This window comes from Felis catus, chromosome C2 (genome assembly GCF_018350175.1).
Source record: "Felis catus isolate Fca126 chromosome C2, F.catus_Fca126_mat1.0, whole genome shotgun sequence".
Taxonomy (NCBI): domain Eukaryota; kingdom Metazoa; phylum Chordata; class Mammalia; order Carnivora; family Felidae; genus Felis; species Felis catus.
The window spans coordinates 111,744,626-111,759,098 of NC_058376.1; the positions used below are offsets into that span (position 1 = coordinate 111,744,626).

Here is a 14,473-nt window from a genome sequence, read left to right on the forward strand (position 1 = left end):
TGACTGTGCTGTTCACTCCAAGATGCTGCTGATCTCTCTCTCCCTCTCCCCCTGCCCCCCCCCATCCAGGTTATTTACACCCATATGGAGTGATTTTTTTTCCCAAAAATTAGGGGCGGGGAATGATTCCCCTTTAAAAAACTGAAAATCAAGCCCTAAAAGAAGAGAAATGCTACATTTAGAATGCTAAGCAGTAATGTTTGACAAAGGACAATATTGTACCCTTGAAGTACCGCGATCTGAACACCTCTTCCCATTCCTTTTGAATTAATTATGGCTTTAGAAATTTGAGTGTAAAGAAATTAAGGAAATAGTAATTTAATATTTCTAGTCTTAAACATTAACAGAAGTAAACAAAATACAGGCATTTGGAAACAAATAACTTGTACTTTATTTTTTACTGTTTTAACTGTTTTAATTCTCAAGATTTCTCTTACTGAATACACAATGTAGACTGTGAAAGAGAAAAGAGTGCTTCATAGATTCCAATTCAAAGAATGGAAAAAACATTTTTTAATCTATTCAATGCCAAGTTTAATATAAATAAAATAGATTAGAAATGCTATCATACCAAATTCCCAAAAGAGGCATTTTAATACGTAGTTACCCAACCAAAGACTCATATTCTGGCTCTATCATCAAGCACAGAGTTCCCCAAGGATATTCTTTAGCTATTTAGTCTACATTGAATCCATGGCTGTAGGTTTTCAGCTTCTAGAACAGCTTCCTAGAGAAATCAGAATCTTACCTTTACATATCTTCTGCAGACGTTTCTTGGTGCTTTGAAAAGTCCTGAGGTCTATGTCAAACGGCCATTCTCTTGCTCCCAGGGTCTTAGGGGCTTGGAGAAATCCCAACACCTGCTGCTACCACTGAGTGTCGATGCTAGAAAAGCTTCAGGGTTTTGACAGCAGGATCACTGAGCCACAGCCAAAGCTTGGGAAGCCTTAACAACTGAAAGCAAGTGTAGAGGGCAATGTGGTACCCAGCACGGGCTCAATTGTAGCAGCAGGGGAAGGAATACTCCCGCCCTCACAAGGGTATAGAGGCAGCCATCAGGGAACCCAGGCTCTGTCAATGGACAGGGCGGAGGAAGTGGAGACATGACCACACAGCACAAGACCCTGGGGGAACGGAACAACTAGCACAGAGCTCAGGTAGCGCTTGAAAAGAATCACCAAAATTCCCCGACAGAACACAAGAAGCAATGGCGAAATGCAACAAAATACATGGAGACAGGCCATTCTAGCATCCCATAAGAGAGCCAAAAACACAGTTGAGGGGGAGATATGGAGCTCTAGTCTAGAAAGAAAAGTAAGGAAGACATATTACAGTATGCCTACTGTGTTTGAGCTTAACAATCTAGTAAGTGACATAAAATTCCTAAATCCTGTCGTTCTAACATTCATATTAAGAAAACTCACAAATACAAAAAAATCACAGGCTGCTAATCCACAAGGCAGCAGAAATTAAAAGGCAAAGCTGTCCATTATCAGAGGACAAAATGTAACCGAAGTTTAAACTGAACCTGATTTTAACTTGAGAAATAAAATTGCTTTTTAAATAAGAACAACAAATGCTTTATCAAATATACCACCTCCTATCCTGGTGAGATGAGGAAGGCTGGAGGAGGAATGCAGTAAGATGAGAGAAAAAGAATATGAAGAAAAAGAACTGGACACGGAGTGTTCAGAAATTAAAAGAAGAAGGCACAGAAGAAGAGGGAGGAAGAACAGAGGAGGAAGACAGGAAAGTGTGATTAATGTGCTAGGTGTTAATGCATGGTCACATAAACCGCTCGCTAAGACTCTCCAGAAGCTGGACTTGATCATGTTCTGTTTTCCAGAGAGCTCCTTCTAGCTTGTTAACCACTTTTCACAGCTCTTCAATGACTCACAAGCCCTCAGGAGCTCGTCCGAAGGAGCCCGCTGAATATTAAATATCAAAAAGGTACAAGAGACAGACCCTAAGACAATTCTGCTTCGAGGAGCTGGATAAAATCAAGTAAGGAATGAAATATAAACGCTGACAGAACTTTAATAATTCCTAATATGTGTCAAAATAAAAATAATCAGGTTAATTTAGGAGCTATCATTTTTTCACGACTAGAAACAAATTAACCATGGGTGCCATTTTATGCTTGTTTCAGAATTAAATAAGAAGAAAATCTGCTGCTTGATGGCGGTTACATGGATGCAATTCTTGACTTCACATATTGACTTACGTATGTTTTTAAATTCAAGTTAGCCAAAATATTAATAATAATCTTTTACCTGGGTATCAAGTAGCTGAAATCATGCTGTTTTAGGAAAGGTTGATTTCCATGCCTCACCATATAGATATAGACATATAGTTAATAACACACACAATAAAAGCAGCGCTTGTTGGGCAAATTTACTTACATCCCCTACATCACTAAGGGCCCACCACTTTTATAAAATGAAATAATCCTTAGGCTACATAATACTAAGTACTGCCCAGGCAGCTAGTACTTTAAATTTGAGAGAACTGAGAATTTATGAGGGAAAAGGATGGAGAATCTGAATTTCCCCTTAAAAATATTTTTTATTGGGGGCGCCTGGGTGGCGCAGTCGGTTAAGCGTCCGACTTCAGCCAGGTCACGATCTCGCGCTCTGTGAGTTCGATCCCCCGCGTCGGGCTCTGGGCTGATGGCTCAGAGCCTGGAGCCTGTTTCCGATTCTGTGTCTCCCTCTCTCTCTGCCCCTCGCCTGTTCATGCTCTCTCTCTGTCCCAAAAATAAATAAACGTTGAAAAAAAAATTTAAAAAAAAATATTTTTTATTGTATAAACAGTGCCTCTAAGTTTAGATGTTGGTGTGAACTAAAACTTAATATTTTAAAACACAATATTTTCAGTATGATAGCTTTGGATAAGGAAAGACTGAGTGAGCCATACTGGTGGAAACCAAAGGGAAGTGGACTTTAAAAAAATGTATAGTCTGACTTTGAATAAATCTAAAACATCAATTACAGCTTGTTTTTCTGACCTGTGTTGTCAACCCCACTCATGAAAATCAGTTTCAACCATCTAGCCAACAATAACTAAAACAAAAAAATGTGAGCGAGTAAATGTTACCAAATGCAAAACGGCAACATGGATTCATTTGCAAAACTCTTTAGATCACATGGTATGTCAGGATTATTTTCGGTGGAAATAGAAAAATCAGTACTAGCCATTTAAAAATATACATTCTACTGCTACTGAAGTATCTTACTAAAGTAATAAGATCAAATCACCTAAACCTGTGTTCTCCCTGCTGTTAAGCATCACAAGGTGAGAAATTTTTGACAAATGTGCTCACAATTGTATCCCTGTACCTAGTTAGCCTGGAAACACAGCAGGTGCTCAATAACGATTCATTGGCTGAATGGTGGTACCACATGTGAAAAGGCACTAATCAAAAATGTGGCAGGAGCAGGGCACTTAGGAGGACTGTGATCAAGAAAATTTCTCAATAGGGGCGCCTGGGTGGCGCAGTCGGTTAAGCGTCCGACTTCAGCCAGGTCACGATCTCGCGGTCCGTGAGTTCGAGCCCCGTGTCAGGCTCTGGGCTGATGGCTCGGAGCCTGGAGCCTGTTTCCGATTCTGTGTCTCCCTCTCTCTCTGACCCTCCCCCGTTCATGCTCTATCTCTCTCTGTCCCAAAAATAAATAAAAACGTTGAAAAAATTTAAAAAAAAAAAGAAAATTTCTTAGTAAACAGTTATCTTCCTACATGGCTTGTCAGAGCCTTTATAATGCTACTATAAATTCCTAAACTTAACTGTCTACCTTTTTTTAATGGAAAACCTATTAAACACAGATTAACTATTCTAGGAAAATTCGGCCTTCACCTTTGGAAAACTTCTTTCTATATCTTCCAATTGTTTAATGAAAGACATAGGTAAACTATGAATTGGCATATATTCATGTGTGTTCTAAATTATAAGATGGAAGAGAAATACATGTATTTTAAGTCATGTAGTAGTTTTTGGCAAAATGGGAAAAGAAAATTTTAGAGTGAGAACAAGTGAGATACCCCACTCAAATTATACACTTTACTAACAGAGAAATTTACTCAAAGAAACTACCTTGTATTGGTACATGGATACAATAGCAATGTTAAAGACTAATCTTGTGCAACTATCTAACTAATATAGCCAATATCTTACTAATTTGCTTACATAATTATCTTGAATTGAAAAGAATATTCCTGGCAAGAATTATGCATACTAAATAATTTCTTAAGTTCAAATTCTATAGTCTACTGCTGTTAAAAAAGGAAGTGCTCATTTAGAATTGAAAGGAGGAAAACTGGCTTTCACATACTAAAAAGTCTTTTTTTTTTTTAAGTCACTGTGGGTCAAGAGAAAAACAAGAGCAAAAATAAAATAGTGGAAATTACACTGCAAACCATGTTCCATGTACAGAGGTATCTAACAAACCTCAGGATTAGTATCTTCAAGTAGTAAAGCTGGGAACAAATAAGAACTTCATTCATGGAATGGATATAAGGTCACAGATCAGGTCACCAGTGGTAGAACTATGATTCCCCTCTAAAACAACATTCTGGTGTTCAGATTATCCGAGGCCACTTTCCAATGGGCGCCATGTCAGTCCTCGAGAGATCAGCCCTTCCCAAAAGAGATCTTTGCGAACTGGCTCCCCATTTGCCTTATTCACTCACCAGCATCCATTAGCCAACTCCATGCTTTATCTTCAATAGATAAGATACGGCTTCTTCTCGCCATGGTGCCATGAAAAGGATCCAGAAGGTTCCCCTTAAACAACATTTCCTGAGTGACTGCTGCAGCACCAAGAGTAAAGGATATGCCAGGTCAGCCACTTTTCCTTCCCAGCAGTATTAGCAGCAGCAGCAGCAGCAGAAGCAGGAGCAGACCATTTAGACCCAGCTCCTTGCAGGATGCTAGCCAAAGCACTCTTGTTTACTCTACACCTAGACAGAGTTTGCCCGTATGTTTGCACCTTTCCCAGAGTGTCAAAACAGGTGTTTTCCTGTGATCATGCTTAAAAATCTGCTCCCCAAACAAGGTGATAAATACACTGTTACTATGAAATTCTAAGTTTCTAATTCTATGGAAAACATGTTCTTAAAGGTTTACTTTATTATGAGGAAGCCTTGATGAATCCTTTTAAGAATTCATTCACCCTCCTCGCTCCTAATAAGCAAGTGGATTGCCCTAAAATTTCCTGTTAATGAAAGAAAGGATGTTACTATATAAAATAAATGCCATCGTGCAATTTTGGTCCTTTCTTTCCTAATGTTCTATCTGCCTTCCTGGCATAGAATCGCTTTTTGCAAACGCTAATGTTTTCATAATCTTTACAACCCTCCCAACAGATGGGGAAATATCGGGTCTTATGCTCTTTATTTTACAGAAGGAACAATGACTTCTCTTTGCTTCTATATTTCATTCCCATTTGGATGTTACTGATGAGTTGTTTTTCCTTCCAGTACTGTTCAACTTAACGAGTGGCTAGAATACGGCTGCACAACAGAGTCAAGCAGATAACATCATTAACAAAGCATTTACTTTACTAAACTGATTTATCAGAGCCAAAATCCTATAGATAGAAAAATCACCTAGAGATCTTTAAAAAATTTAAATAGCTCAACCAAGGGTAAGTGTAAAACAGATGATTATTTTCTTAGTAAGTAAATGCTATTTACTAAGTAAATAATACTTATAAAGTATTATCATAAAGTATAAAAGTAAAAATACTTTACTTACTAAGTAAGTGCTATTTACGTATTAAGAAAATAATCATCAATTAAAGAGTCATAAATACGAGAATACAGAAGCATTGTTCTCTGCACGGTAGAGAATACAAATTCTCAGTGGCAAAAGTGAAACCCTACATTCACAGAATCTTAGTATATGTTTCTTGTCATATTACTACTTCACGTGTTTACCTCATCCTCAAAGCAATAGCAGGAACAATCACTAACACTTACTGAATGCTCCAGGAGTGCCAGGCACTGTTCTTAGTGCTTTACAAGAGTTATCCCATTTAACCTTCTGAACCACTACAGATCAGATGTAATCACCACCCCATTTTGCAAATGAGGAAAGGGAGGCTCAGCCGGGTGCCATCACATGTTCGAAGTCACAGAGCTCACAACTGACTTGAACCCAGGGTCGCCCAGTTCCAGAAGTGGGGCCCTTAAACAGTTTGCTAAAATCCAACATTCACTTTTGTTTTCACAGTTTTCTGTACTGCAAATGTACCTTTAATACGATAGACACTAGAACATGTTTACATAAAATTATGATTTGATAATAGTTAACATGCATGATGGTAGATATTATGGGCCATGAAAATTCCATTAAGTCCTTGACCTGTATTATTAGGTTCACAACACCCCAAAGAGGCAGATATGCTCCCATTTAGCAGGGTACTCTGGAAGATTTAGGGGCATAGAGTGCTAAGGAAGTTGCCAAACTTATATGACTACTATGGAACAAATGTCAACTCTGGATCCAGGGAAGGCAGCTCCTGAAGTTGTGGTTTCCCCCTTATACCTACCCTCCACTGCCTCTCAAAAGCTGATGTCATGTTATCCTTAAAGAAAGGGAGTAAGAAACGTCAGGGCTGGCCAGAACCCTGGTGGGAGGACGTTTGGCTATTTCTGTCTCTTCTGAAAAACTTAATAATGCATCAAGTACGTCAGCTAATATGATACACAAGTCCACATTCACTTCTCTTAATGGTGTTTACTAACTTAAGGAATTAAATGCAACCTGCGATTCTCACATTTTAATAAAAGTCAAGGACAGGGGCACTTGAGTAGCTCAGTTAGTCGGGTGTCCAACTTCAGCTCAGGTCATGATCTCACAGTTCATGAGTTCGAGCCCCGGGTCAGGCTCTGGGCTGACAGCTCAGAGCCTGGAGCCTGCTTAAGATTCTGTGTCTCCCTCTCTCTCTGCCCCTCTCCCACTTTCTCACTTTCTCTCTCTCTCTCTCTCTCTCTCTCTCTCTCTCTCTCTCTCTCTGTCAAAAATGAACAAACATCTAATTTTTTTTTTAAAAAAGGAGAGGACAAATTCAGTTGTCACATTTTTTCCCAAGTATATCTTATCTTCAGAAACACTAACAGGGCAGTAACATTATCATCATCACAGTACTGGTCATCGTGTTTGGGGGATTACCATTGCTGGCAGCCATACTTCTATTTTATTCGCATCATTTAATTATACATTTAATTGTATGCAGGACCAAGACAATAATTGTGACAATAATTGTGAGATCAGAGGAAGCTTCAGAAATCTGAGGATCATCCCTTGAGATATGGGCTGAACCAACCTTGGACCAAGGTACTTCCTTGAATATTCAGCAGTTGAAATGACCGTCTTTGAATGAGCTCTTGAGGACACAAAGCCATCTGGGTAATCGCAGACAGCTCAAATCGAGCACCTACAGTTGCAAATATAAGACTGCGAAACCAATGGAGAATATGGAAACCAATCTCTCTCTTTAATTTGGCAGCAGGCCCAACCCTCTGGACAAAGTTTGGCTAGCTTCAGCTTTTTCGGCTTTAACCTAATATAAATTAGCACAAGAAACTATGAAAACTTCAGAGAAAAAATACAGTTATGGTGAAGTCATATACCCTCTGTCAGAATTTAGCCATAAGCTGTAAGAAATACAGCCATTTGGTGGCATTTAGCAAGAAGAAATTTAGGTGCCCATGTGGCACAGCCTGAGGTGATGCATTAGAGTCTATTTACTCTCGATTATTTTTGAAATCAAAAGTTTCCAAAGAAGGAAGGTAACAATTCTTTACCCAATTTCTAGACAATTATCTTCTCTGCAGAGTTCCTTGAGTGGTGGCATTATACATCGTACCCACATAAGCTTGATTCACTCTTTGGCTGACAACAAGATTTAAATTTATCTGTCTTCAATGTTAACACTAAATTAACACAAAAGTTATTCAAAAATTCTAAAAAAAAAAAACAACACATTCTGACATCTTTTTGGATGAGGAAAACAAAGTAACTTCATAGGCTTTTACATAAGACAGATCATAACAAATGATTTCTATGACCTTGGCACTACTAAGTGATAGACTAGGAAGATCATGACTCATTTATGCAGTCATCCAGATATCTATATATCTTCCAAATATCTATATATCTCTATCTAAAAATATATATTCAAATATCTATATATAGATAGTTCTAGATATCTAGATATAGAAAAAATACAGATATATATCTATATATAGATATATACAGATATTTAATATTAAATATTTAGATATTTAATAGATTAGATACTTAATATTAAATATCTGTATATCTCTGTCTCTAGATACATAGATACAGATATATAGATATTGAATATATATATTTTTCTGACTGTTCAAGTTATCTACTGCAGCAACAATTATTATTTCTTGCTGATGTTAATGACAGTGCAATTAAAAACAGAGAAATATAAGTTTGGGTCATTTTAAGACTTTAGAAAGATATCAAACAACAGAAGTCATATCTGTAGATGAATACATTAGCAGCTTTTTATTCATCAGCTTTTACTGGGTATACTCTCTTTTATTTAATTCCTTGAATTTGGCTTTATCTGGAAAGAAAGGGATTGATAAGCACCAACTCTAGGCCACACTTTGATCAAAACAGGTAAGGCTGCAGTGAGCTCCCCAGGTTGTCCTGAAAGTAAACAACGCACTATTACCAATTCTTAACTAACACGAAGTCAGCCAAATATAAAATGGTGACCTAAAAGTGAAAAGCTCTAATTGTGCATTACAAACCCCTGAGTCATTCTGTCCTCACAACTTTATGCTTTAAATAAACCTAAATGCTAGCTAAAGAAAATCTACAAGCAACTCAGTGTGACTTAGTGTTTCCAAACCAGGAAAAGGAAGGACTTTCAGTGTTCGAGATAACATTTGTTTCCTTTAGTATGGAAAATAAACATTTCCTATGCAGGTTATGCCCAGGGACTCTGTGTGTGTGTGTGTCTGTGTGTGTGTGTGTGTGTGTGTGTGTAAAGACAGAAAGGGAAGAGAAAGAGAGGACGAGGAGAGAGAAACAGGAAGATTTTTTAGTAGTATTTGGTGTTCAGACAATACCAAATTTTGTCCTGGAGTTAGAATTTATCTCAGCAAGTTATGTGCACATGAGCTATGAAAGAACTGGAATTTGTCATAAAATCAACAGGAAATGCTTTCCTGATTATATATCACATTTCTATTAATTCAGTAACACAGGATGACATATTACATATAGTTACATAAAATAACAGAAGTCTTGGGTCTCTAAATTTGATTAATTTATCTTTATTTCAATATACATTAAGCCATTTTCTACATTTCAATAATACTAGTGTATCTTTCCTAATAGAAGAATAAGCAGATTTTGTCCTGACATCGTGCTTATATAACACTAGAGAGATCTACTTTAATACCTTTATGCAGTTCATTGTTTACTGGAGTTAGTAAGCAATGGCCAAGAGAAATAATTCATTTACATTTGTCAAGTATGAATACATATGAAACCTATCAAATAACAGCTTAAGTTGTCAAGGGCATGAGTAAGAGCCTCTCCTGCACCGGTCCAATTTCTCATGTGTTAGCTGGAAATGTATCATACAAGCCTGTGTTCCATGCCTTGGGGACAAGATTATAAATTAAAAGAACAAAACGCCACCTCCGTGTTAGGTATATGAGTATGTCTACTAGTTCAGTTAATCTTCATTGCACAACTTTAAGGCAGGCATATTATTGTTCCCATCTGACAGATGAGAACACTCAGAGCAGTTGGAAAATGTGCGCAGCCAAATCTGTTCCACAAATGCCCCTGCTACCTGGGTAGAAACTATGGACTAATGGGATTACACACACACACACACACACACACACACACACACACACACACTTGTGAAGTTTACTTTCTTGTTTTCTGTTATAAGGATTGTTATATATTTTTTAAGATACATAGTGAGTTGCAATTTATATTTTTTGAGGATTTCCAGAAATAATTCTTAAAATACTCGGGAGACTGCTACTCCTTCAGTAGTCAGATAAGGAAATGTGTAAGTGAGAATTATGTCAAGCCAAATAGCACACGTATTTTAAAATGTCCAGGATGCTTTCATTTTATCCAACCCCTGAAAAGAGTAGGACATTAAGTGTGTTTTCAAAGAAATACATTTTCTTTACGCGCATTTGGCACTGCTGGCTGACCTCAGCCAAGTCAAATAGGCTAAGAAGTAAACATCATTCTTTTACAGGGTTCTCTCAGTTACCAACAGAGAATGGTCCCCGTTTTTATTTTTATTTGTTCATATAAACTTTATATTGCATGATGAAATGTGACCAGTATTTTTCCTTTTTTAGGCTCCGTTTCACTCCTAAATTAGCTCCTATCTGTCTCTTAGCACTAGCACTTCCAGTTCTGCATTCCTGTTTAAAATATTTCTTCCCCCTCTCTCCACCTTTTTTTTTCCCTTCCAGAAATGACTAATCTTCCTGTTATTCTACTCTGTCAGTTTTTCCCCTGGTATTCTTTTCATGTTGCGTAACATTTACTTTTCAACAACTCCTTTTAGAATTTTACTACTGTACCCTTGATGCTAGCCTTCCGTTTTCAACAGATTAAAATAGTCAATATTTAGATATTAGCCCACTTTTTTGGGTAGGCTTTTGTGCTATACAGATTAAGCTATCTCCTCACGCCAAAAATGCAACTCTTCTTTCAATCGACATAATATAAATGCCCATTTGTTGATCTTCAAAGCTAAATTCAGTCTAATCCTCAGTTACCAGACATCACAATTAAAGGGCTTAGCTTTTTGTCTCCTTGCAAATTTCCTGATAAGTGCTAGCAAAGCAAACATAATGCCACTTCTCTTAAAATTCTCTTGCTTCCCAGCACTTCTCCATAACATCATAAAACATGTTAGCATAGACTTACAAGCAGCATGTAAAGTTTTCCCAGCTACTGATTCTCAATTGCAAAAAGTTATTTTAATTACATGCCCAGAACTTGACTTCCACCCTAATTTTAAACAATCATAACAACTATATAGCTATATACTATCTGAACAGGAGTAGAGTTTTTATCTCAGAGAAAGCCTCTGAGAAGCGTTTTAAAATTACAATGAGTATTTAAGTAATATACCCAAAGTTTATAAGCTAATATGGCATGCCTAACAAAATATTAATCATAACCTCAGATTTACATAATCCACTTTTTGGTGAATCCAATATTATATGACCTCAGAGTCACAGGATCCCACAGAGAGAACAGAACCTTACTACTCCCGTTTACACTGGCTATTCACACAAGAAAATGTTCACAAGGGTCTTAAGAATTGTACCTTCTCTAAAACCCAAAAACATCTTTTAAAAATCTGACAAAACAGACTTTAATTACAGGAGATAAATACATCCCTAAAATGTCACCTTCACTTTCTGGAAATAAAAGTCAAATAAAGTTCAAGTACATTTGCTTAAGTTAAAATAGCAGAAGAGCTTCCCATTTACTTTCAGTTTTTTTTTTGGGGGGGGGAATCCCCATCATTCCCTCTTCTCACTTTTTCAAATAACAAAAATTAAAATTTCATGGCTTGTCGCATACAATGCCCTATATGGAGACATGTCATTTTTCTTTGGGTCAGCACCAACAACTTAACTTTAAGCCTCTTTATTATCCCTATTTTGGACTCTACGCCCAGGAACTCTAAAGTCAGTTAAAGCATTCTTGGTTCATATTTATAATACAGGACATCAAAATATTATAGTAACCAAAACCAGATTCATATACATATTTCTCTTAATCACATCACATTATACATAGAAAATGAATCCAAACTATATAACTCTATGAAAAAGGCAGGGCTTGTGTGCATATGCCCAGTGACTCGCACAGTGCTTACCTGTCTTCCCCCCAAAAAAACATGCTCAATAAGTATCTTCTAAGTGGATAAATTCAATCATATAGAGGTATATTATGGTAAACACAAAAGGAAGGAGAAGAGACTTCCTGTCACCACAAGGGAAGGAATATTCTCAAAATGTAATAATCAACAAAAGAGGATTAAGAGAAATAACTCAAAGAATATCCCCAAGGGAAATTTTATCAAAATTTGTTAGAATACTTTGAATGTATCTATAACTATATTTGGGTCATGCATTAAGAAATTATATTCTGGAATAGATAAATAAAACTCATGCATTTTTCTCCACCTTTCTAATATAAACTGTATGACGAAAGTGCCAATTAGTTACTAAAAAAAGTTCTCTATAGAAAAATTACAGGTAATGAATGCAGCAGGAATGATAGAATGAAAAGTCATCATTTGGCAATCCTTAAAAGAAATCATGAAGCTATGCAATAATGAACAATGAGATGAAACACTAATCCAAGTCTGATAAAGAACTTTATAGGCTTGGCCTAGGCTGGCCTGAACTTATCGACAGATTTTAGCATCATTAAATGTGAGTACAACAGAAATTATGCCCCTTTGGTGAGATGCAATTGAAAGTACACAGCACCATCTAGGAGGTATTCACACCAAATAATAAATAGCATTACAACTCAACTCAATGATAGCTTTAATTTCTAGTCTCCAGAAAACCAGGGAGATGGAAGAACATGGTCAACAATACACAGGGAAACAACTAGTTACATTCAGAATCTCAAATCTTCTTCAGGACAGTGACTAAAGTCTTCAACAGATAAAGGCATGGGAAGAAAAAAAAGGAGCAGAAACTATCACAGACTAAAAGAATGTCAAAAGACCTCACTTCCAAATGGAATGTGTAAATCTTGTTTAGATGCTCATCTGATCACTCCACCTGTAAAAATAGATCTTGCTCTGACAACAGGGGGAAATTAAACGTAACGTGGGTACTAGGTAATACAATGAAATTATTGTCAGTTTTGATAGATTTGGAAACAGCATTATATTTAAAAGAAGTTCTAATCTGTCACAGACAGATGCATACTAAAGAATTTATAGGTAAACTAATAGGATGTCCGAATTTGTTTTAAAATACATCAGGGATAAAAGGTATGTGAGAGGTAAGAAACAAAACAAAATGGGCAAAATGTTGACTGATGCACATATGGACACATGCATACAAAATGCTGATTCATACATACATAGAGGTTGCTACAATATTTTCTCTAATTTTTGTATATGTTTGAAAATTGCCATAATAATTTTTAAAAGCTAAACAAAACAAAACTAAAACAAAACAAAACCACACCACAAACAGAAAGCAAAAGAGAAACAGTTACTACCTGGAAGAACAACTGAATTTCATATTATATTTTTGAACCAAAGTCACAAAACCTACTTGACAAGCTAGACTTCGCTTCTAACCATCTGATCTGGCTGGCCTAACAATCCATTTATATCTGTGAACATAAATATCTATATCTGTAACAGAAACACAACTGACTTAAACCTACTTACAAAAATCATCTATATCTGAAAATAAATTATAAACTTAAAAAACCTAAAAACATAGATACTATTATTAAAATGCTTTCTTGTTCACCTTCATTCCCCATGTATATGTGTTACCTCTTCAACCAAGTAATAAGGTCTTTATGAGCAAAGTCCGTCTTATTTCTTCAGTCAACAATGAGTGAACATGTGTTTCTAGTTGGTGTACTACATATCCAGTATTTCACTAAACGGTAAGAACACAAAGTGGTAAGTCACAAACCATGTGCTCAAATTGAGAGAGGGAGAGAGGTACATAATTACAATTCTTGTGCCGAAGACAGAGATGAATGGGGCATACCGTAGACACAAGGAGACAGGACAATAACATGGCCAGGGCTGGGGTGAGGATAAGGTTATATGGAAAAAGTACACAAAACTATTTTAGGGGAGGAAAAAAATTCTAAGCCAAAAGACAGAAAGGACAAAAGACATTAGGTTGGAATAGCAAAAGAGGAAGTGTTTTGCAATAGGGCACTATCACTAATACTCACTGTTACAGGCATTGGGCCTCAATCAATAACCCAGTGGATTCAACAAAACGCTAAATATTTAGTATGGGATCAATAAATATCTATTAGTTAAGGCACAGAGAGACAAGTTCAGGTAGTATTATTGGAGTGCTCATATCATGGAGTGCCTGTGCATCAGGCATTTTGCTAATATACTGAGATAAATGTATTTCTCATTCAACCTCACATCAATCCCGAGGTAGGTACTATTATTATCCCTAACATAGACATCAGGACACTGGGACACGGAAGGCCTAAGTAACTTGCTCAGTCACTCAGTTAGCAAGTGGTATGCTGAGAAATGTTCTGAGTGTCGCCAAAAATGTGGGGAAAAATATTTGGAAATAAAATTCTACATGGTCAAATGATTTAAAGAAGAAGAGATGACACTAACACAGTGGGTGCTGCTAAGTGTCTAAGTGGCTCTCTGGAGAGGGAAGGACCCTGAGTTGTCAATTTCCA

The 14,473-nt window shown here is 36.8% G+C and overlaps 1 protein-coding gene across 17 annotated transcripts in view; it reads right to left on the reverse strand.

Moving 5' to 3' along the window:
• Window positions 1-14,473, reverse strand: part of MBNL1 (muscleblind like splicing regulator 1) — a 207,503-nt gene that overhangs the window by 111,736 nt on the left and 81,294 nt on the right. For 2 of the 17 annotated variants that reach the window (XM_006936326.5, XM_045037418.1), the window contains exon 2: window positions 4,687-4,806. The exons of 13 other annotated variants lie outside the window; for them this stretch is intronic. In XM_006936326.5, the coding sequence (XP_006936388.1) occupies window positions 4,687-4,692 (6 nt within the window). In that variant the 5' untranslated portion in view covers window positions 4,693-4,806. Of the gene's footprint in view, window positions 1-748; window positions 1,303-4,686; window positions 4,807-14,473 lie in introns of all 17 variants that reach the window. 2 more of the 17 variants (XM_045037421.1, XM_045037419.1) reach the window with 2 other exon arrangements.